At 43.2% G+C, this 25,256-nt stretch overlaps 1 protein-coding gene across 1 annotated transcript in view; it reads left to right on the plus strand.

Moving 5' to 3' along the window:
• The first annotated feature begins 3,204 nt into the window (after nucleotides 1–3,204).
• The window catches only part of pdcl3 (phosducin-like 3), a 30,177-nt gene continuing 8,125 nt past the window's right edge, over nucleotides 3,205–25,256 (plus strand). Inside the window, exons 1-5 of the mRNA XM_048533297.2 lie at nucleotides 3,205–3,432; nucleotides 15,113–15,230; nucleotides 18,861–18,951; nucleotides 21,865–22,008; nucleotides 22,506–22,714. Of these exons, the coding sequence (XP_048389254.1) occupies nucleotides 3,427–3,432; nucleotides 15,113–15,230; nucleotides 18,861–18,951; nucleotides 21,865–22,008; nucleotides 22,506–22,714 (568 nt within the window). The 5' untranslated portion in view covers nucleotides 3,205–3,426. The remainder of the gene's footprint in view (nucleotides 3,433–15,112; nucleotides 15,231–18,860; nucleotides 18,952–21,864; nucleotides 22,009–22,505; nucleotides 22,715–25,256) is intronic.

Raw genomic sequence — 25,256 nt, forward strand, 5'->3', positions numbered from 1 at the left:
GTAGCCATCGAGGACGCTGCTGCCACCAACATTTAAGATTTACCAGCCGGTGTCACTCCGCCCGCTGATGTCACTCCGCCCACTGCCAACGTCGCTCTGCCCACCACCTCCACAGCCAGCAGCTCCAGAGGAGACTGTAGCAGCCAGCCCCGCTAAGTCTTCACCATTTTCCCAGACCTCCCCTTCACTGAAGACGAACGGTCGGTCCTCAGTAAAGGGCTCACCTTTGTCCCCCTCCACCCAAACATTGACGAATACAACTCATGTTTGGACATTGAGTAGTTTTTCCGCTGCCTGCCCCTCTGTGTTTACTTCTTTAACCGTGAGCCTAACCCTCCCTCTACTGATCCCTTCTGCCGCCACCAACACACCCCCTCCTCTTGCACACCACCCCAAGGCTTCCTACCCTCCCTCAACCTCATTTCCAACTGCCGTCGAGACATCGATCACCTCAACCTCTCCATCCCTCTCACCCACTCTAACCTCTCCCCCATAGAACGTCCAGCCCTCCGCTCCAATCCCAACCTCACCATAAAACCCGCGGACAAGGGAGACACAGTTGCAGTATGGCACACTGACCTGTACGTTGCCGAGACCAGATGCCAGCTCTCTGATGCCTCCTCCTACTGCCCCCTTGATCGTGATTCAAACCCTGAGCACCAAATCATCATCTCCCAAACCATCCACAACCTCATCACCTCAGATGACCTCCCACCCACAGCCTATAACCTCATCATTCCCCAACCCTGCACTGCCCATTACTATCTCCATCCCTGACTGCCCTGGTCAACCCATTGTCTTCACCTGCTCCTGCCCCATTGACCTTATCTCCACCTATCTTGACTCCATTCTTTCCCCCTTGATCCAGGAACTCTCTACCTATGTCCGTGGCACCACCCACACCCTCCACCTCCTCCAAAACTTCCAATTCCCTGGTCCCCAAATCCTCATCTTTATCATGGATGTCCAGTTCCAATACACCTGCATTCCCCATGCAGATGGCCTAAAGGCCCTCTGCTTCTTCCTGTCCTGCAGGCCCGACCAGACACCCTCCACTGACACCCTCATCCGTTTAGCCGAAGCTGTCCTCACCCTCAACAACTTCTCTTTCAATTCCTCCCACTTTCTACAGACAAAGGGGGTGGCCATGGGTACCCCCATGGGCCCAAGCTATGCCTGCCTCTTTGTAGGATACGTGGAACAATCCCTCTTTCAAAGTTATACTGGCCCTATTCCCCCACCTCTTCCTCCGTTACATTGATGACTGTATTGGCGCCACCTCGTGCTCCCAAGAGGAGATCAAACTGTTCATCCACTTCACTAACACCGTCCTCCCACCCTTACGTTCACCTAGACCATTTCTGATACCTCTTTCTCCTTCCTGGACCACTCTGTCTCCATCTCTGGCGTCCACCTGGAAACCAATGTCCATTTCAAGCACATTGACTCCCACAGTTTTCGAGAATACACGTCCTCTCACCCAGCTTCTTGCAAAAAGGCCATCCCCTATTCCCAATTCCTTCGCCTCCGCCGCATCTGCTCCCGAGGTGAGGCATTCCACTCCCGACATCCCAGATGTCCTCGTTTTTCATGGACCGCAACTTCCCTCCACAGTGGTTGAAAATACCCTCAACCGTGTCGCTCGCATTTCCCACAACTCAACCCTTACACCCCCCTCCCGCAATAACAACCAAAATAGAATCCCCCTCATCCTCACGTACCAGATGGTGAGATGGTGAACAACACATCATCCTCGCCATCTACAATCCAACCCCACTACCAAAGACATTTTTCCCTCCCCACCCTTGTCTGCCTTCCGGAGGGACCACTCTCACCATGACTCCCTTGTCTGCTCCACACTCCCCTCCAGCCCCACCACCCCCCCAGCACTATTCCCTGCAACTGGAGCAATTGCTACACCTGCCCCTACACCTTCCCTTCACCCCCATCCCAGGCCCTAAGAAGACCTTCCACATCAAACACAAGTTCACCTGCACCTCTGCTAATGTGGTATATTGTATCCACTGTTCCCGTTGTGGCCTCCTCTCCATCAGGGAAACCAAGCGGAGACTTGGGGACTGCTTTGTGGAACACCTACACTCAGTTCACAACAAACAACTGCACCTCCCAGTCGCAAACCATTTCAACTCCCCCTCCCACACCTTGGACGACATATCCATCATGGGCCTCCTGCAGTGCCACAATGATGCCACCCGGAAGCTGCAGGAACAGCATCTCATACTTCGCTTGGGAAACCTACAGCCCAAGAGTAACAATGTGGACTTCACAAGCTTCAAAATCTCCCCTCCCCTGACAGCATCGCATAACCAGCCCAGCTAGTACCCGCCTCCTTAACCTGTTCTTCCTCCCACCCCAAGCCCTACCCCGATCCACCAACCTCATCCCGCCCCCTTGACCTGTCCGTCTTCCCTGGACTGACCTATCCCCTCCCTACCTGCCCACCTATACTCACCTTCATTGGCGCTATCCCGGCCTCTTTGACCGGTCTGTCTCCTCTCCACATATCTTCTCTTCTATCCATCTTCTATCCAGCTCCCCCTCTCTCCCTATTTATTTCAGAACCCCCTGCCCCCTCCCCTTTTTTTGATGAAGGGCTTAGACCCACAAAGTTAGTTTTTGTGCTCCTAAGATGCTGCTTGGCCCACTGTGTTCATCCAGACCCCACACTTTGTTATCTAGACCCAAAGCGTCAGCTTTCGCGTTTCTTCCCCACAGTCAGCAGACCTGAAACGTTAACTCTGTTTTCTTCTCCACAGATGCTGCCAGAGCTGCTGAGCTTTTCCAGCAACTTTGTTTTTGTTCCTGATTTACAGCATCTTTTGGTTTTTATTCAATATTTAAGCACTTGTCGCAGGAAGTAAGATACTGTAATAGGAACAGTGATGGTCAATGAATGCAGCCTTACCCGCATCACCTACATGCAGAAAGCAACAGAAAAGAATAATCACTTTTTAATTACAGGTTTCCAACATCACAAGGTTGTAAAGCTGCTTACTACATACACGGTACATGTGCTGTACAACATTCTGAGGTCTACGTCCATCAATATAAACCATTTTCCTATCTGCCACACCTCAGCAATGAACCAGAAGGGAAGCAAGTGGGAACATGGAAGTGAGTCACAGGCTCGCTATTTCCTCATATGGAAATTGTGTCACTGCCTTTCCATAAATGGCATCGTAGGAAACCGGAAACTGGTGCCCTCCGAAAAGAAATCCCCTGGACCAGCAGCAGTTTTCAATCTACAGGGGGTGAAATACAATACAACAGGAGAGGAATCCTATCTGCCTCCGCGTTATCGAGGGTGAAGCTGCAGTGGAAAAGTGTGCCGTGGGACATTGCGAGAGAGAGAGAGAGACACACACCAGGCTGCTGTAAGCAGCGAATCAGCAACATCCCGACAGCATGCAGGTCAGCACCTCTTCTCCTTGCTGTTCATATAAGCGGAAGAGACGCCTTTTTAGGGTACTACTGAGCAGAAGCATATCTTATTCTCATATGTGTGTAGGCTGACAGGAGACTAAACCTGAGATCGTTGGTACTACATGTAGCTGTGACGATTAAACATGTTTCAATTGACTTACGAGAAACTTTGTAGTCTTGTTTGGCCTACCATAGTGAGAGCTGCAAAACTGTTCTGCATAAAAGCACGATTTGAATTCACCAGTCTTGTCAAACTGCATGTGCTTTGAAGCAATCAAAGAAATCTAAAGTTATAAGTGTGCAATGTACGGAAACTGCTTATTTACATGATTAACAACACATAGGAGGATCACTCGAAAGAATATATGAGGACTGCAAGCCCTATTTCAGGAAAATACCAGGCGTTCCTTGGTATTGGTCTTGCAACTTGTGTTCAACGGCCACAAATTGCTCACTAAACGTTGCAGCAGGGTTGAAGGTCTTGTGAGTATGACAGACCATCCAGACCAGTAACTCAACATTCTCTTTTCAAGGACAGAAACGCATGCATTATCATTTGCTGTCATAAGCTATACAATGAGTCAGTCAGTTCAGTTGGCTGGATGGGTTGCTTGTGATGAAGCGTGATGCCAACAGCATAGATTCAAATCTTCCACTATGAAGGACTCTCTCAAAACTCTCCCCTTGCCTGTGGTGTGGTGGCCGTCCAGTTTAACCACCCGTTAGTTGTGTCTGTCTAATGAGCAAGCAGTCCTATAATCTGGTCTGTGTTAGTCACTGCATATATATTGTATATTCTCATTGGGAGTTATATACAGGCCTCCTAGCAGTAGTCAGGCAGTGGGGCAGAAAATAAATCAGGAGACACAAAGGTTATGTAAGAATATGCATAATTACAGTAATCGTGTGGGATCTTCAATATGTAGTGGTCTAGGAAATTCAGGTTGGTACCAGATCTCAAGAAAAGGAATTTGTGGAATGTCTACAAGAGGTTATTTGGAGCAGCTTGTGGTAGGACCCACTTGGGAACAGGCATTTCTAGATCTGGTGTAGTTTAATGAGGGAGATTTGATGAGAGAGCTTGCGATCAAAGAACCCGTAAGGACAGTGACTGTGATATGATGGAATTTGCCCTGCCGTATAGGAGGGAGAAGCTGGAATCAGATGTAATGGTATTACAATTGACTAAAGGTAACGACAAAGACATGAGATAGGAGCTGGCCAGAGTTGATTGGAAGAGGAGCCTAGTATGGAAGAGAGGGGAGCAGCAATGACAGGAATTGGCAGGTGGGTGGGGGGGGGGCAGCGGCGCGTGATAGTAATTTTGGGGATATGGCAGAAATTCATCTCATGGACGAAGAAACATATTAAGGGGAAGATGAGGCATTCAAGCCTGAGAAGGGAAGACCGGGACAGCATAAAAACAAAAGGGAAAACTTACGATGTTGTGAAGTTTATTGGGAAATTAGAGGATTAGGAAGTCTTTAAAAACTATCAGATAACAACTAAAACGTGATAAAGGGGGAGAAGATGAAATTTGAAGTTGAGCTAGCTAAAAATATCAAAGACAATTTCAAGAGTTTTTTTAAGTTGTATAAAAGGTAAGAGAGATACAAGAGTGGACATTGAACTGCTGACAAATGAGGCTGGAGAAGTGGTAACAGGGAACAGAGAAATGTCAGAGGAACTGAATATGTACTTTTCATCAGTCCTCACGGTGGAAGACATCAGTAAGACACGAAAACTTCAAGAGGTGAGTGTAGTGGCCATCATTAAGGAAAAGGTGCTGGCAATCTGAAAGGTCTGAAGGTGGGAAATCACCAAATGGACCACATCCCAGAGGTCAGGAGATAGGTGAGGTAATTGTGGAAACATTGGGAGTGATCCTGCAGGAATCACTGGGAATCAAAAGAGTCCCAGAGGATTAGAAATTGGCCAACGTAACACCTCTGCTTAAGAAGGAAAGGAAACAGAAGACAAGAAATTTATGGGCCAGTAACCTGACCTCAGTCATTTTTAAAATTTTAGAGTCCAGTATTGAAGATGAGATTGTGGAGTACTTGAAAGTCTGCAGTAAAATAGGTCTGAGTCAGCACAACTTCATCAAGGGGAAGTCATACCTGTGTCACGAAGTGGGGAAAGGTTGAACCACTCTGATAATTAACCGGAGACACCAGCCGTAATCTGTTATTGGCGGGAGTAGAGGTTCTCTTCTAAAAATTAAACCTGAAACACCCAGAGGAGCTCGCCTTGCCCTTCGTAATCTGTTAAAAGTGTAGTTAAAGGAAAGGAATTCCTCATACTTATTTTATAAGCAACAAATAACAATTTATTTATTTAACCCTAACATTGAACAAATTAGCAGAAATACTAACCGAACAATTCCCCTCTAACTACTATTTCCAAGTTTCTAATGGTATGTTGTTCCAATGAATAATGTATAATTACAAGTAATAAGAAAACAATAAATTAAAACTTAGTCTCTCAAAGTTCACACAGAGTGTGTCTTCTGGAATGTTTTGACTTCTTCACTGTCTCTCAAGTCATAAACGCCTTTCTTCTGCTGATCCTGCTGTCAGGAATGTTTTCAGTGTAATTTCTTCTGTGAGGACTCTTAGCTATAAGTGCTGTGGTATCTTTGATGTTGCTTTTGTTTTAGGGAGCTGAATAATTTTGTGTGAGAGTTAGGTTTATTTCTCCAATGTCAGATTTACTTTTGCTTCAGATGTCAGTTAGTTCTACCCTGATTTTTCAAAAAAAAATCCTTCTTATATACCCCTAATGACATATCAATTTCTTATAATTTGATTGGTTTTGGGTTGTCAAAACCGTCCGGTTTTAAATTCAATAGGCTTTCACTCACTTTGTACTTGGATTAAATTAATTGGCTGAGTCCAGTTTATTGTCAAAACAGCAAGACAAGACTGCTGTTTTGCCTCCCAACTGTAATGCCTTTTGATACACAGTTTTAATCTTGGGCTGTCTGTACAGTAACTTCCAAGCACAGTCTTTTAAAGGGACCATGCACTGCTTTTTCCCCACTATCGTTTTTACAAGCAAATTCTGATTTCCTGCCTTCCAATTCACAAATATTCTACACAACTCCGTAATACCTGACAAATCTTTTAGAAGGTAATGGGCAAGTTAGGCAAAGGAGCGCAAGTGCACGTGATCGATTTGGATTTCCAGAATGCCTTTGACAAGGTACCACACAGGAGGCTGCGAAATAAGATGTCTGTGGTGTTGGGGCAAGGCGCTGGCATGGATCGAGGACTGGCTGACTGACAGAAGGTAGAGAATAAGGATAAAGGGTCTTTTCAGGATGGCAGTCGGTGACTACAGCTCCACAGGGGTCCGTGTTGGTACCACAACTGTTCATGTTATACATTAATAATCTAGATGGAGGAACTGAGGGCATTGTTGCTAAGTTTGCAGATGACAAAAAGATAGATAGAGATACAGGTAGTTTGAGGAAGTGGGAAGGCTGTAGAAGGACTTGGACAGCATAGGAGAGTGGGCAAAGAAGTGACAGATGGAAAGTGTGGGGTCACATGCTTTGGTCAGAAGAATAGACACATTTTCTAAATGGGGAAAAGTTTTGGAAATCTGAAGCACAAAGGGATTTAGGAGCCCTAGTTCGGGATTCTCTTAAGGTTAACATACGGATTCAGCATCCGCAGTTGTTATACAGATTCAGTTGGTGGTTAGGAAGGCAAATGCAGTGTTAGTGCTCATTTCAAGAGGACTAGAATACAAGAGCAGAGATGTACAGCTTCAGCAGCGTAAGGCTCTGCTCAGACTGTATTTGTAATATTGCAAGCAGCTTGGAGCCCCATATTTAAGAAAGGATGTGGCAGCATTGATGGGGTCCAGAGAAGGTTTACAAAAATGATCCCAGGAATGAAGGCTTGTTATATGAGGAGCGATTGAGGATTCTGGGACTGTGCTAAATGGGGTTTGATCTGACTGAAACTTACAGAATACCGAGTGGCCTGGATAGAGTGGAATTAGAAGGATGTTTCCACTGGTAGGAGAGATCAGGACCCAAGAGCACAGTCTCCGAGTGAGGCAATGACCCTTTAAAATTGAGAATATGAGGAGGAATTTCTTCAGCCAAGGGTGGTGAATCCGTGGAACTCATTGCTGCTGAGGGCTGTGGAGGCCAAATCATTGGGTGTATTTAAGACAGAAATAGACAGGTTCTTTAATTAGTAAAGGGATCAAGGGTTACAGGGAGAAGGAGGAGAGTGGTTTGAGAATCATATCAGACACAATTGAATGGTGGAACAGACTTGATGAGCTAAATGGCCTAATTCTGGTCCTATATTCTTAGGGTCTTAAGGCACGTAGATTTCCTAATACATGTGCATTTGTCATTGCTTGTTCCTCTGGTATCAGCTTGATCTTAGTGGATGTTCCTTCTCTGAGGAGTGTTGCTTCCGTGGTGAGTAGTATTGCAGATCTAGTTTGCTTGCTGAGGAACAGTGCACCTCCAGGACTGAATCATCCTTTTGTCTGTTCAGGTAATCAGGTCTCTTATTCCACATCTGTTTGCGGTGAGGGAACAGCTTTGGTAGTTGTCTATAGTTACCTGAGACTGATGTTGTGTCTGCTCTCCTGTCTACCACGTATGATCGATGTGATAGCTACTATTTGTCAGGCCCAAATTATTCTGCAAATTCTATCTGGCTGTTCAGTGTTCAGTTCTGGCAACAACTTGTCAGTTTAGATAAAAGGGAAATTTGGTTTTCAGTTGTCTCAACTTGATTTTGTCACTGTCACATCTAGTCCTGTTTCTGGCTTTATTGCTTTTTTTTGCCATTGCAACAGTAGATTATGTGCAGTTTGACATTAATCTTTGGATTGGAACTAATTGCTATACATTCAGTAGGTGTACTCCATTGAAGGATTGCTCTGTACAAGTCTGTGCTGATTTGCATGATTTTTTTTTTCCTATGGTCCCTTTTTGGTAGTTTCTCACTGCTGCCTTAGCTTTCTTGTTTGACTGAGTATAGAATGGAGATGATGTGTGGCATTGAACATATACGTAGAACGTAGAACAGTGCAGCACAGTACAGGCTCTTTGGCTCACGAGTTTCCCAATCCTTTATGGAGCACCTGACATTTTCCCTCATGAATTGAAGTCCATTGTCACTCATCTCAAAATTTGGAATACCACTCTGTCTAAAGTACACTTTCAGGCATTCTGTAGTCTCAGTGGCAGTTATTGACATTGACAGTTCAAGGTGCCAGTCGTTAGAAAAGTAGTCAACAAGATACTCAGCTCCTGCGAGAATGAAGAGGTCTACTCCTAGCTTCATCCGTGGTCTGTCTGAAATTTCATGTGTTGCCAGTGGCTCTTTATCTTGCATAGCGTGGTATTTGTTTAAAAGCATTGCATTTGCTGATTGTGCTCCTTAACCTAATTGCCCATGGTTGGTCAGCAGAACTATTCCCTTGTCTCCTTCCAGTAAATTTAATTCGTTGATGGCTTGCATAGATTTGTCAGAATCAACAGTTGACACTTCTGTGGCAGAGATCATCATGGACTTGTTTCTAACTAAAGATTTGCAATTGATTCAGTTTCTTGTAGGTAGAGCTATACATCCCAATTGCTTCCTTTTTCGTTCACATGGTGTTCTCTGCAAAATTCTGTACTCTGACCTTGATCTCTCTCTGGCTCTCCTGCAAGTATTACTTCCTTTTTTTTGCACATGTTCTTCTCATTCAGCTTTTGATGGGATTGCACTGTAGCAAATCGTCATCCCACCCCCACCCCCCACCCCAACCTCAGTCAGTGGGAAATGGAGGAGCAAATACATCGGGAGATCTCAGACATCTATTAGAATAATAGAGTGTGGTGGTAGATTTTTAACTTTCCAAATGTAGACCAGGATAGGTATTGTGTAAAGGGCTTAGATGGGGAGAAATTTAAGTGTGTTCAAGAAAATTTCCGTTTTCGATATGTGGATATAGCTATTCGAGAAGGAGCAAAACTTGGCCTTCTCCTGGGGCATAAGGCAGGACAATTGACTGAGGTGTCTGTGGGGGAGCACTTTGGGCTGAGTGATCATAATTCTGTTAATTTTAAAATATTTATGAAAAAATGATAGGCCTTTTATGGAAGTTAAAGTTCTAGCTTAGAGCAAAGCTAATTTTGACAGCTTTACACAGGCATTTTCAAAAGTTGATTGGAATGTACAGTTTGCAGGAAAAGGAGCAACTGGCAGGTGAGAGACTTTCAAAAGTGAGATAACAAGAGTTCGGAGACAGTATTTTCCTATTAACAGGGTGGCACAGTGGCTCAGTGGTTAGCATTGTTGCCTCAACAATTGACCCAGGTTTAATTCTACCCCTGGGTGATTGTCCGTGTGGAGTTTGCACATTCTCCCTGTGTCTGCGTGGCTTTCTGCTGGGTGCTCCAATTTCCTGCCACAGTCTAGAGATGTGCAGGTTAGGTGGATTAGCCATGGAAAATGTAGGGTTACAGGGACTGGGTAGGGGGCTGCGTCTGTGGGATGCCGTTCGGAGGGTCATCGTGGACCTGTTGGGCTGAATGGCCTGTTTTCACACTGTAGAGATTCTATAGATTAAGAGTGAAGGGCAAGGCTGGTCGGATTAAGAAATAAGGGATGATTAGAGATATTAAAGCTCTGGTCAAGAAAAAAGAAGGGTGACATATTTGGTATAGACAATTGAGATCAAGTGAATCTCTTGAAGAGTATAAAGGGAGTAGAGTCATAGACATATACAGCATGGAAACAAACTTTCAGTCCAACTTGCAATGCTGACAGATATCCTATGTAAATCTAGAACTATTTGCCAGCATTTGGCCCAAATCCCTCTAATTCCTTCCAGATGCCTTTTTAAATGTTGTAATTGTAGTAGTCTCCGCCACTTCCTCAAAGTTGCCCCTTAGGTCCCTTTTTATATCTTTCCCCTTTCACGTGGAACCTATCCCCTGCAAGTTTGGACTCGCCCCATCTGAGGAAAAATTCACCCTATCCATGCCTCTCATGATTTTATAAACTTGTGTAAGGTCACCCCTGAGCCTCTGATGCTCCAGGGAAAATAGCCCCAGCCTATTCAGTCTCTCTGTACAACTCAAACCTTCCAACACTGGCATTATCATCGTAAATCTTTTCTGAACCCTTTCTAGTTTCACAACATCCTTCCTGTAGCAGGGGGATCAGAATTGTACGCAGTACTCCAAAAATGGCCTAACCAATGTCCTGTACAGCAACAACATGACCTCCCAACTCCAGTACTCAATGTACTGACCAATAAAGGCAAGCATACCAAACACTACTATCACTATCCTACGTAACTACGACTCTACTTTGTTCAGCGTCTTTGTTCAGTAACACTCCTCGGGCCCTTACCATTATATTTATAACCCCCCCCCCCCCCCCACTGCTCCCCAGTTTGCCTTTCCAAACTGCAGCACCTCAGTTATCTAAATTAAACTCCATTTGCTACTCATTGGCCCAACCAATCAAGATCCCATTGTACTTTGAGGTAATCTTTTTCACTGTCCAGTACACTTCCAATTTTAGTGTCATCGGGAAACTTACTAAACGTACTTCCTACGTTCATGTCAAAATCATTTCCATAAATGACAAAAAGCAGTGGACCCAGCACCGAACCTTGTGGCACACTGCTGGTCACAGGCTTCCTGTCTGAAAAGCAATCCTCTACCACCAACCTCTGTCTTTTACCTTTTGAGCCAGTTCTGTATCTGCATGTGTAGTTCTCCCCAGTATTCCATGTGATCTAACCTTGCTAACCAGTCTACTGTGAGGAACCTTGTCAAACACCTTACTAAAGTCTATATAGATCACATTCACTGCTCTGTCCTCATCAATTGTCTTTGGTACTTATTCAAAAAGCTCAATCAAGATAGACACTATTTCCCACGCACAAAGCCATTTTGATTATCTCTAATCAGTCTTTGCCTTTCCAAATACATGTAAATCCTGCTCCTCAGGATTACCTCCAACAACTTGCCAACCACCAATGTCAGGTTCACTGGTCTATAGTTGCCTGGCTTATCATTATAACCTTTCTTAAATAGTGGCACAACGTTAGCCAACCTTCAGTCTTCTAGCACTTCACCTGTGGCTATTGATGATACAAATATCTCAGCAAGAGGTCTAGCAATCACTTCTCGTCTCGCTTCCCACAGAGTCCTAGGGTACACTAAAATAAATCCTTGGGATTTATCCACCTTTATGCATTTTTAGACGTCCAACTCTTCCTCCTCTGTAATATGGACATTTTTTAAGATATTGCTGTTTGTTTCCCCATGTTCTATATCTTCGATATCCTTCTCCACAGTAAACACCAATGCAAGATATTGTTTAGTATCTCCTCCATCTCCTGCATTTCTATGCATAGAATGCCTTGCTGGATTTTAAGGGGCCCTGTTCTCTCCCTAGGTACCCCTTTGTCCTCAATGTGTTTGTAGAATCCCTTTGGATTCTCCTTAACCCTATTTGCAAAAGCTATCGCATGGCCCCTTTTGCTCTTCTGATTTCCCTCTTAAATGTACGTGTACTGCATTTATACTCTTCCAGAGATTCACTTAATCCCTGCTGTCTCTACCTGACATTTGCTACCTTCTTTTGTTCAGAACCTCAATTTCTGTAGTCATTCAGCATTCCATACACCTGCAACCCTTGCCCTTCACCCTAACAGGAACATACTGTCTCTGGACTTTTGTTATCTCATTTTTGAAGACTTCCCATTTCCCAGCCACCCCTTTACCTGTGAACATCTGTCCCCAATCAACTTTTGAAAGTTCTTGCCTCATACCACCAAAATTGGCCTTCCTCCAATTTCGAACTTTAACTTTTAGATCTTGCCTATCCTTTTCCATCACTGTTTTATAACTAATAGAATTATGGTGACTGGCCCCAAAGTGTTCCCCCACTGACATCTCAGTCACCTGTCTTGCCTTATTTACCAAGAGTCAGTCATGTTTTTCACTCCTTTAGTAGGTGCATCCACATAGGAGCATACGAAACAGGGAAATCAGTAAGGCACAAGCGGGATATTACATAGCCTTGACAGATAAGGATAAGCAGAATCCAAAGAGATTCAACAAGTACATTAAGAGCAACTAAGGAGAAAATAGATCCCCTTAAGGATCAATGAGGCCACCTCTGTGTGGAATCTCAGGAGATGGGAAAGATCGTAAATGACTATTTTGCATCAGTTTTTACTGCAGAGAACGGCATGGTAGCTAGAGAATTTGAGGAAATAAATATTGATGTCATGAAAGCAGTCCACATTACAGAAGAGGAAGTGCTAAAGGTCTTAAAAAGCATAAAGATAAATAAATCTCTGAGACCTGATCAAGTGTGTCACAGGACGTTGTGGGAAGCTCGCAAAGAAACTGCAGGACCCTTAGCAGAGATATTTGTATCACTTACAATACAGGTGATGTGCTGGAAGACTGGAGGTGGCTAATGTTTTGCCTTTTATTTAAGAAAGACTGTAAGAAGAAGCCTGAAAACTGTAGACCGCTGAGCCTGATGTCTGTGGGAGATAAGTTGTTGGAAGAGATTCTGAGTGATAGGATTTACATGGATTTGGAGAGGCAGGGACCGGTTAGCTATAGTCAACATGGCTTTGTGCGTGGAAAATCGTGTTGCACAAACTTGAATGAGTTTTTTGAGAAAGTGACCAAGTAGACAGATAAGCAAAGAAGATGCCAAAATTGGTGGTGTTGTTGAGTGAAGAGGATTATTTAAGAGGCAACGGGATCTTGATGAGTTGAGCCGATAGGATGACATGTGGCAGATGGAGTTTAATTTAGATAATATGAGGTAATATATTTTGGTAAAACAAACCAGGCCATAACTTGCACAGTTAATGGTAGGGCCCTGGGGAGTGTTGTTGAATATCTAAGAGTGTAAGTACATAGTTCCTTGAAAGTGGTGTCGCAGGTATATGGGGTAGTGAAGATGGTGTTTGGTACACTTGCCTTTATTGGTGAGTGCATTGTGCAAAGGAGCTGAGAGGTCATGTTGTGCTGTACAGTACATTGGTTAGGCTACTTTCGGAATACTGCACTCAATTCTGGTCTCCCAGCTATTGGAAGGATGTTGTGAAACTTGAAAAGGTGCAGAAAAGATTTACAAGGATGTTGCCAGGGTGAGAGGGTTTGAGCTATAGGGAGAGCTTGGGACTATTCTCCCTGGAACATAAGACATTGAGGGGTGACACTTTTATAGAAGTTTATAAAACCATGAGAAGCATAGATAAGGTGAATAGCTGAGGTTTTTCTCCAAGGTAGGGGGAATTCAAAACTAGAGGTTTAAGTTGAGAGGAGAAAGATTTTAAAAGGGATGTGAGAGGGATTTTTTTTTCAAGCAGAGCGTAGTTCCTGTGTGGAATGAACTGCCAAAGGAAATGGTAGAGGCAGATATGGTTACAACATTTAAAAAACATTCAGACAGGTACATGAATAGGAAAGGTTTAGCGGGATATGGGTCAAACGCAGGAAAATGGGGCTAGTTTAGTTTGGGAAACCTGGTCAGCATGGATAAGTTGGACAAAAGAATCTGTTTCCACGCATGTGGCTCTGACGCTTCTGGAGAAATGAAGTGGCTAAGGAGTGATCTAATAGTAGCCTTTAAAATCATTAAGGGATTTGACAGTTTTCACTTTGGTGGAGCTAAAGCTAGAGGTCAGTACAGACAACATCATGTCATTTTGTATGCACCGTGTTTGAAAGCCAGTCATGCATTTGTTGTTACCTAATTTTTCACCCCAAGCTGTTTTCTTTGCAGTTCTTGTATGTGGTGCTTTGCTATTGCTTTCCACTTTCTAGGGGCAGTGCAAGCAGGAATTGTACCCGCTTTGTTAGCATTTATTTTTAAACACATTGCTAATTTGTCACTAACAGATCTAAAATGGAGTTCTCAAAAACTGAGTTACCTCGAGTGGAATCTGCTACCAGTTGGTAGCAAATGTAGCGTAGTTGCTTTTAAGAGGAAGGCAAATACACAGTGGAGAAAGGAATGGAATGATATGCTGAATGAAGTGGCATGGGCACAAGAATAATTGACACACAAACTTTGGGCTGTTTCTGGGTTAAAAATTATGTGCGCTCTTCTGGTTTGCTGGCTATTCTCATATCACAGAAGCCAAAGAGACTCTCTATACCAGGAGAAAAAAAATTACATCCTTTTCTGTGAGTAGAATGAAGTAGCATAAGTGAGCAATAGGCTTGTGCTTGTTTTTTCAGCACATGAATGTAAAATGTAGAACATCGAAGAAAGAAGGGGTGACAGCAGGTATCTGTGGTTTGCCATTGAGTAAGGAAGGCAGGATAGAAGTGAGAAAGGAAAAAAGACTACAATGTGACAAAGTTCTGTGCTGCATCTCTTCAAACACTGCCAGTCACTTCCACTGTCTTGATTCTAGACCTTCTGCTGATGTTCACACCTTTTCCTTCAAGTGAAAAGTGTGCAGAGGCAAATTCTGCTTTGGTGCCCCCTTGTCTCAATTACAGGCTACGAGAGGAGGTTGTTAAAGCTACTGTATTGTGAGCTACTTAAAGAATATATAGGTCAACTGCAGTGAGGTGGGTGTTGTGATGAGTGTAGGATGTACAAATGTGTCCTAAATGCTTGCACTGGTTTCCTTCCTTTTACTTCAGGATCCAAACGCAGACACTGAATGGAATGACATTTTACGGAAAAAGGGCATCCTCCCTCCCAAAGAGGATCCAACTGAGGCAGCAGAGGAGGAGCTCATTCAGCACCAGAAACCGGTTGGTAGGTGAAGAGGTTTAATTTGTTACTGGTTTGTGTGTTGCTGGCGAGGCAAGACCATAAGAAGTAGGAACAGAAGGTGCTTGAGTCTGTTTTGCCATTCAATAAGATTGTGACTGACTGACAATTCTCAACTCCACTTTTCTTGATTTTTTTTTTGTTTCCTGTTGCTGATTAAAAATCTGTCTAACTTATCCTTGAATATACTTAATAACTAGCTTCAGCAGCCATCTGTGGTAGAGAATTCCACACATTCACCACCATCTGAGAGAAGAAATTTCTCCTCATTTCTGTCTTAGCAGGACAACCCGTTATTCTGAGATTATGCCGTCTGATCCTGGGCTCTCACACTATCCTCTATTCTGTCAATTCCCTTGAGAACTTTGGATATTTCAATAGGCCTCCACTCATTATTTTAATCTCCCAATGAGTACTGGCCCAACCTACCCAACCCTTGGTCCTGGCAGAACTCAAAGTAAGCATTTGTAACTAGGCTGGTTTTGAATTTGTGTCACTTAGTAACATTTTCCATCAGTTTTTCTGATAATTGTAGGTGGACCAGTGATGCAGTAATTGGCTGGGATGGACTTTCCTTGCTTTTTGTCGACAGGATTGCTTGGACAATATTCAACATTGTCTTAGTCCTACTTCTTCTGTTTAGCATTGATATAGTCCTATATTGTAACTTCACCAGGCCGATATCTCAGTTTTAGGGATACTTGGTGCTACCGTAGGCATGCCATTTCTGGACTCCTAATTGTGCCCTGACTTGATGGGAACACAGAGCAGAAACAGGGCAGGCAGTGAAATTGCACTATTGTTAAGTACAGATCAGCCCCTGCTGATGGCACATGGATGCTCAGTTTTGATCTTCCGGGTCTGCTCTGAGTCTATGATGTATAACATAGCAACAGTTGCATCTAGCAAATTGAAGGCTACCCTCTATGTAATAACAGGACATATTCTCGGCTGCTCAGAAACATGCGCTGGTCATTCCTTACTGATGTTATCATGGACAGATACAGATGCATTTGTAACACTAGATTGAAGACCTGGGTAATTATGTTTTCCCTCTTGTATTTCTCACCACCTGCTACTGATATAATTTTCAGGTTTTAGCCAGCTTGGTTAGATTGTCTTATTTTGATAAGTGTGAGCTATCCACATTGTTCATGTCATGGATGAGTACAAAATTTTGATTTCTCCATTGTCTGTCCTGTGACCGCTCCGACTAAGTATACGTCAGAGGTGAAAGGATGATATTTAAACTTGCTGTATTATGTAGTTCCAGACTGTTGCTGGCTTTTGCTTACTTATTTTAGCAAAACCTTCTTGAACCCCTATACAAGCAAATAAATAACTCAATAAAAACATTAATGCAATATTATCATCAGTGGAAGATGTTGTTAGAACTCAGTGAAGGATCGTTAAGCTGTAAAGAAAACATTTAAATCTTGTTTCAATCAATAGAAGTACACCATAATATTTCACTTTTTTCTGAATAAAAATTTATATAAAAAGGTAAAATAAACTCTGTGAACACAACAGTATAGTTTATAATCACAAATGTCATGGACTCATTTATTTCTTACTTCCCCTAAAAGTTCTCTTTGAGTTATATACTTTTGTGAGATGCTGCGATCCTCTAGAAAATTCTCAACTCCATCTATTCTACAAGTGAAAATGTTCTATTTATCCTACTTTGACTGTGAATGTCTCATGCCCTTGTCGTGATCAGTTTTCTGTTAATGCACAGCTAATACAGCAGATTTATTTTTCATGTGGAGGACCACTGTAGATTGAAACAATGCAATCCTCCAGATTCTGCTCATCACAAAATTTAAATTGAGACCACACCTCACCTGGATTCCACACTGTTCATGTTTTTTTTTAAAAGACTCACTTTACAGTGCGGGCCTGGATAACTGTCATTGTTCTCTTTTTCTTTCAGTGAGTTGCAAACCACAAAACAAATATACCCAGAGAATTCCCCTATCTCTGTATGATGCCACCTGCAATGGATAATTCTTAAACCACCCTATAGATTAATGATTTTTCATTTGCAGTTTCTTCTTTGGTCTAATACGTGGGTTTTACAGTCCTTCAGGGTCCACTGAATGTTTTAAACAAACTTGGCTGCACTTCTCTGAGCAGAAGTATCTCCCCAGAGTGCAATTGCCGCAAGATTTGCAGACATTACATTTGCAGTTCATAGTTTGATGATCTCCCCTTTCTAGCTGTTAACTTTTAAGTCAACATGGCCCAACTTTTTAAGTGTAATAGACTCCAAACTTATTTTAATTACATTCATCACATTTAAGACGTTAATGCCAAAAACTTAAACCTATGCTCTAAAACACATGAGCCATGAAATAGGTGTTCTCAATGAGTAAAATGTCATTTGGGGTGGAACATGGGCTACAGTTAGATTCATGGAAGAATCTGAGGAAGTCCCATGAGGCCAGTCTTGACCCCAGGACCATCTTGCTGCATCTTTTATGCCTCTAGTTTCTTGCTCGGCAGCAGTGAGTTGCCAATTCAAGGGGATTATTGCATGGTAGAGTCACCGTTGATGACCCAACTTGCCTCATTAATATTCAGCCAATCAAGCTACACATCGAGAAAACTCATGGAAACCAGAGCTGAATGTCAAGCAGCCTACCACCTGTCTTGAATTTTCTGCCCTAATGGGGACCATTTGTCTTCTGGATAGAGAGAGAGAGAGAGAGATGTCAAGGGAGATGAAAGTGGGTGGCAAGGCTGTTAAATCTGGTCTAGGTCGGGAGATGCCCCAAGCAAGTGATTTAAGTGGCAGAGTTAGTTGGGAACTGATGTGGGTGGCAGCGAATGAGGGACAGTATTGCAGGCATTCGTGAGGGTGGTCAAGCCTCGGTGGGAGGCAGGCGATTTAGCAGAGATAGGGTGAGGTATCCGAGAGAAAGTGATGGGACTTGTTTTGGCAGAGTGGACAAGGCCTTGCCTTCCTTCCTGCAGTGCTGGGCATTCTTTCAGACGGCCGAGATAGTACTGAGGCAAGAGGCAACTTCGGACCAGACTGGAATAGTAAGGTTTCATGGCCTTCACTTCATTTTACTGGAGAAAGACTAAGGCCCCAAACCTGTGCCCCACACCATCCAACAGGAGCTCCAGGCCCCTGCCTTCACAGCAAAGTCTGCCGCATCCATGTCAAAATGTCAGGAACTTTACAGGGCAGCTCTGGACTGACAGTGCTTACACACTGACCTTTAAGGATGGTGGGGGCTTGAGGGATACTAAAGTTTTCTGGGGTATCTGTTGTGTGGTGGTTGTTGGGAAAGGTGAGTGGTATGTCTAGAATTGGATGTGAGGGTCACTACAGGGGTGTTAGGTAGGTAATCAGGTGTTTTTTTGGTAAGATACAGCAGGTAAATCCCTTTGGCCACATGGCAAAAAACCCTCAAAACATTTGGATGTGAGCAACTGAGCACAAGATTCAGCCCATGGTTTCTCTGCTCCATTTCTAAATAAAACATGTGCTGTGTATCTTTGTACTGCAGGAGAGTACCCCTTTAATGCATGCTTAAAGGTTCACTTTTTTTAAAAAAAAATTGTTTTCAGCACATTCAGATAACAAATCTGCTTTCTTCCTGACAGTTAAAACATATGAAGACATGACTCTTGAGGAGCTAGAGGAGAATGAGGATGAATTCAATGAAGAAGATGAAAGAGCCATTGAGATGTACAGGTAATTGATTAGAGGATTTTAAAGAAGGGTCTGGAAAATGCAAATCTAATTTAGTTGCTGGGTTCCAGCAAACCTAAGTACTTCAGTTTAGTGTTGGAAACCAAAACATTCACCAGAGTCCAGCCTATAATGTGAGAGAATATATTTTGACTTTGATTGACAGCTCTTAATATGTCACCTACATGTATTTTTTTTGAAAACGTTCACAATGCCATGTCTGATGGATAATGCTCCTGTGATGTCTCATGAAACAGTTCTTCTTCTTTGTCTAAGTTTGCAGAATACTTGGACTTCTTCAGTTAGTAGGCTCTTTCCATTTACACTGACTTTTATATCTGTGCATCGGGTTGTCTTCTTAAAAATTGTTGTTTTTATTCATTCATGGGATGAGGGCATCGCTGACTGGACCAGCATTTATTGCCCTTCCTTAACTGCCCAGTAGGCAATTAAGAATCAACCGTGTAGGCCAGATCAAGTAAAGATCACAGTTTCCTTCCCTAAAAGACATTTAGCGAACCAGCTTTGTTTTTCTGACAATTTGGCAATGGGTTCACGGTTGCCATTAGATCATTAATTCCAGATTTTCTTAAAATTTGAATTCAAGTTTTACCATTTGCTGTGGTGGCATTTTCACATTCATCTTCCTTTTGCTTTAATATAGACCCCAGTTTTACTGTTAAAGTACTCGTGAGGCAAATGGCACAGACTAGACTTCTATGTGCAGAAGAGCATGTCAGAGGCCAGGAATCCAATAACCAACAACCCTCTTCCTGACTTCCTGTCCACCGTCAATAAGCCACAACTCAGGAGTGAGATGAAATGCACTCCAATTGTCTGAGTAAGTGCAGTTCCAACAACATTCCAGAAGCACAACACCATCCAGAATAAAGCAGCCTATTAGATTGGTACGGCATCCACTCCCTCCATTACAAACACTCAGTATTAACATATGTGCAAGCAACAATTGTAGAACTCCTGCAGTGTGGAAGCAGGCCAATTGGCCCATCAAGTCCCAGCAACCCACCTAGGTGCATTCCCATCCAAACCCACACCTCTGCCCTATTCCTGTAACTCTGCATTTTCTATGGCTCATCCACCTAGACTGCCTGTCCCTGGGCACTCTGGGCAATTTAGCATCGACTGTGGGAGGAAGCCAAAGCACCTGGACGAAACCCACGCAGACGCTGAGAGAATGTGCAACCTCCACACAGTAATGCAGGAATGTAATGGTTCGAGGAGACAACTCACCACGGGCTTCTTACAGGCAAATAGAGAAGGGCAGTCAACCCTGTCCTTGCTACAATACCCATGTACCCTGAATGAATAATAAATAAACTTAAGGCAAGCAGTAGTTGCATGGTTAAGTGGCAAAGGAATTTCACTTATTCTGTTTATCACCATGAAAATGACATTTTGTTGTCTGTCTCACTATTGAAATGCATTGAATATTGTGTAGTCACTTTTTACATGACAGATATGATTAAGCTCGCCACAGGAAGTTAGCCTTGTCATTCAAGCATAAGTTACTGCACTCAGTTGATGTGGTGATTTACTGATTTTTGAGTGTGTAATCCCATTCCTCCAAGTGTTAGTGGTTGGAGATTTTAACAATGTTAAATCTATAATTTTACCTTTTTCTTTCTTTCTTTTTGTCTTTTTCTCTTTCCCTTTTTGTATGCCTGATTTTGACATTGAATTCACCAATTCTAGTTAATACTTCTCTGTTCTTTTGTCTTTGCTTTCCAAGTGCCCAATCTGGTCAGCTGAGAAGTTACATTGATGGCTCCTTTTGTTCACATGGGTCCCACAAGTCCAGTTTCCTTTCAATGTGCCATCTCCAACTTATGCTTTCAACAGCTTGCCATCATGAAAGTTTTGAAAAAAATCTAAATATGGAAGGGCAAGTCTAACTGCCAGCAGATGCTGTTCAATACTCCACTGCAGCAAATTCTATCCAGTACGTTATATGCACTTGACATGTGGAGCATTGATGTCTTTATGCTGGTGTACTTTTTACTTGGCCATGCATTTTTGAAATTCAAACTCACAGGGTCTCTTTTGTCATGTTCACATTATTTCAGAGAGAATTTTATTTAATGAAGGTGGTGGGGTCTTGCCTTGGGCTGTAAAACCAGGAAGAGCCCTTTAAGGTCTCTCTCTTTTTTTGACAGCAGGCCAATCAAATTAAGTGTCACTTAGGCAATTGCTGGACAGCAGCAGGTCTTCCTTTGGGTCAAGGACCCCGAGGGAAGGCTTGGCTCCTGTTGAGAGCCTTTGGTCAGGCAGAGACTAACTGCTGTGATGAATGCACTGCCTCTGGGGTTGTAGTAATGGCTGCCATTGCTGCACCCTCCCAAGGCTCAAACATTGTGGCTTGATCCCAGGACATAACAGCTGCTGGGTGGGAGCTGTGGAGGAAGGTGGGAAAGGGGTTCAGCAACAAAGAAAGGGGTGGCTGTCAGCAGGATCCCCTTCCTAATACGAGGACCCATTTTAATGTGTTTGAATGAGGGAATCCCCTGGGGGACCCCACAAATAAGCATACAGGTGTGCTTGTCATTCTGGCTGACCACCTATCACCGATTACTGAGTTAATACCAACAGTGGTGGAATGAGGTAAAGTGAGCACTAGTTGTCCACTTCAGCGCCTCCGTTAGTGCCAGAGCAGGAAGAACATTCACCGGCCTTCCCACCATGAATTCCAGTGGGATAGCGGTGGGAGCATAGCAGACCTGCCAGAGGGTATGGCATTAAATTCCAACTGCTGTTTCTTGTATACGCATTTCTCATCGGAAAGAAATTTGTTGAATAGTTGTGGCATCAAACATTAGAGATCTGTTAGATGGAATTTGTAGGATTAGTTATTATTTAAAGTTGGAATAGATGATAATCATTTGCTCCAATATTATCCAGACAGCAACGGCTAGCCGAGTGGAAGGCAAACCAGATGAAGATGATGTTTGGGGAGATTTTGGAGATCTCTGGGACTGACTATGTGCAGGAGGTGACTAAAGCTGGCAAGGATGTATGGGTAATACTGCACCTTTACAAACAGGGGTAAGTTTAAAAACCATCTAAGACATGTATGTTACATGTAGATGAAATTTGAATCTCAAACATTCATCTTACTTAACGCTATCTCAAACTTCATTTTGTTGTTATGCTGTCTTTGTGCAAACCAGATAAGCATACTGAAGGCATCATTGAAAGGGATTTTACCCATCATCCTCAGTGTAATTCTCCTGGAAGAAGTGTTGTCAAAATAAGAATTTCACCGGGCTAACATGAGTTAATGGCCGATGTTGCTATTATGTTATTGGAGAGAGAATTATTTGAAATCTCTTCTCCCCATATTTCTGATTTGTACCAATATTTTATAGTTTAATGTCATCTGGAATTTAATAGATTTAAGTTTTATTTTAAAATGTTATTGTGTCCTAAATAAATACATGAAATTTTAACTCCCATTCTTAGTTGCTTAAATAAGGATTTTGAGCATGACATAATATATCCTTCATATTGTTTTGCAATTATTTGTCCTTTTTTTGTTTCAGGATACCTCTTTGTGCCTTGGTAAATCAACATCTGAGTGAACTAGCAAGGATGTTCCCAAAGACTAAATTTATTAAAGCAATATCCACAACCTGTATACCCAACTACCCTGACAGGAATCTGCCAACAATATTTGTTTATTATGATGGAGAGATCAAGGCACAGTATGTTGGACCCTTAGTATTTGGAGGCATGAATTTAACAAAAGATGGTAAGTGATTAATAAAATTGATTAATGCAGATCTACAATTACCCATGTTTGTGCTTTGTCATCTTTTTAATAGACATTTTTAAAAATAAACTCTGCTTTCCTTTATAAGACTTTTATTTGAAAAATACTCCTGTTTAAGTAGCTGATTTATGGACTTGAATGTTGTATGATTTTTTTTGTCAGCACATATTTAGTATTTGGATACTGAACCAGATTGTGTTTGAGTTGCAGCCTGTAAATCATATTGAGCACACTCTGGGTAGGATCACCACATAATTGCTTGTAGTAAAGGAAGGAAGGTAGGTTCCCTTGATTGAGAATGAAGCAGCTGAACGGTGTGTCAATCTGGAAAGTATTCTTTGGATGTGACTATTGGTCTATAATCGGCTAATAACACAGTTTGCAATGATCACCAACAATATGGCCAAGAAACCAATAACCGTTATCAACTTGTACAAACAGAATCAAACACAATTTTTCAGAGGAAAACAAAATCACATTAGATCCAGCTGAAATGGCATTAGATTCTCTTCAAACGACAGCATCTGAGGTGTCAACGTGTGTCATTTGTCAAGGGCAGTTAGAGACAGACAATAAATGTCGGCCTACCCAGAATTACATCCTTTGAATAAATTAAAAGCATTTCTGGAACAATTTCTACTGGAAACAGGGGATTGTAGTTTTCTACATTTGTTAACTGGGCCTCCATTTTTCAGTTACAAATGAGCAAACATTTAGCCTTTGTTTAATTCAAAAAAGCTATAGAGAACAAAATTTCCCAGGGGTATTCATTGCGGCTGTGCCTCGACCAATCTGAGAGAATGTGTCAGCCAATCAGCACCCTTTCCTCATGTGGTATGAATTGTTGTTCCTTGGAAATTTGGCATTGTTGTGATGGTGTCCTGATGAGTACAAACTGAAAAGTTTCTACAGCATGTCTCTTTGTTCTTTCATCCATTCTAATGAGGTGTTGGCATAGCGATAATGTCACTGGATTATTCATCTGGAGCCTCAGGCTAATGTTCTGGGGCATGGATTCAAATTTTAGGATTGACAGGGAGGTGAAATTTGAATTCAGTAGAAGTCTGGAATGTTATGTGATCAAAATGTTTAAGAGGCATTTACATGGGCACACAAACAGGCAGGGAATAGAGGGATATGGACCATAAGCAGGCAGATGAAATTAGGTTAGAATGGCATCATGGACAGCACAGACATGGTGGGAAGAAAGGCCTGTTCCTGACTTAACACAGTGTAGAGCTGGATGAACACAGCAGGCCAAGCAGCATCAGAGGAGCAGGAAAGCTGACGTTTCAGGTCAAGACCCTTTTTCAGAAATGGGGGAGGGGAAGGGGATTCTGAAATAAATAGGGAGAGAGGGGAGGCGGATAGAAGACGAATGAAGGAGAAGATAGGTGGAGAGAAGATAGACAAGTCAAAGAGCCAGTGAAAGTGAATGTAGGTGGGGAATTAGAGAGGGGATAGGTCGGTCCAGGGAGGACGGCCAGCTCAAGGAGTCGGGATGAGGTTTGTGGTTAGGATATGGGGGTGAGGCTTGAGGTGGGAGGAATGTTTAGGGAGACAGGGAATAGCTCGGTTGGTTTTGGGATGCAGTAGGGGAGGGGAGATTGTGAAGTCCACATTGATACCCTTAGGCTGCAGGGTTCCCAAGTGAAATATGAAATGCTGTTCCTGCAGCAAATGGGTGATGTCATTGTGGCAATGCAAGAGGCCCAAGATGGACATGTCATCCAAGGAGTGGGAGGGGGAGTTGAAATGGTTCACGACTGGGAGGTGTGGTTGTTTGTTGCGAACTGAGCAGAGGTGTTCCGCAAAGCGCTCCCCAAGCCTCCACTTGGTCTCTGCGATGTAGAGGAGGACACAATGGGAACAGCAGATACAGTATACCACATCAGCAGATGCGCAGGTGAACATCTGTTTGTGGAAGGTCTTCTTAGGGACTGGAATGGGAGTGAGGGGGTAGGTGTAGGGGCAGGTGTAGCAATTTCTCCGGTTACAGGGGAAGGTGCCAGGGGGTGGTGGGGCCGGAGGGGAGTGTGGAGCGGACAAGGGAGTCACGGAGAGAGTGGTCCAGCTGGGAAGCAGACAAGGGTGGGGAGGGAAAGGGAAAAATATCTTTGGTAGTAGGGCCAGATTGCAGATGGCGGAAATGTTGGAGGATGATGCATTGGATCCAGAGGTTGGTGGGGTGGTACGTGAGGACGAGGGGGATTCTGTTTTGGTTATTATTGCGGGCAGGGGGTGTGAGCGATGGATGAGTTGTGGGAAATACGGGAGACACGGTCGAGAGCATTTTCGACCACTGTGGAGGGGAAGTTGCGGTCCTTGAAAAAAGAGGACATCTGGCATGTATGGGAGTGGAATGTCTCATCTCAGGAGCAGATGCGGCGGAGGCGAAGGAATTGGGAATGGGGATGGCCTTTTTGCAGGAAGGTGGGTGAGCGGAGGTGTATTCTAGGTAGCTGTGTGAGTCGGTAGGCTTGAAATGGGGATAGTGGTTGCCAGATGGATGCCTGTGCTG

This window comes from Stegostoma tigrinum, chromosome 6 (genome assembly GCF_030684315.1).
Source record: "Stegostoma tigrinum isolate sSteTig4 chromosome 6, sSteTig4.hap1, whole genome shotgun sequence".
Taxonomy (NCBI): Eukaryota; Metazoa; Chordata; class Chondrichthyes; order Orectolobiformes; family Stegostomatidae; genus Stegostoma; species Stegostoma tigrinum.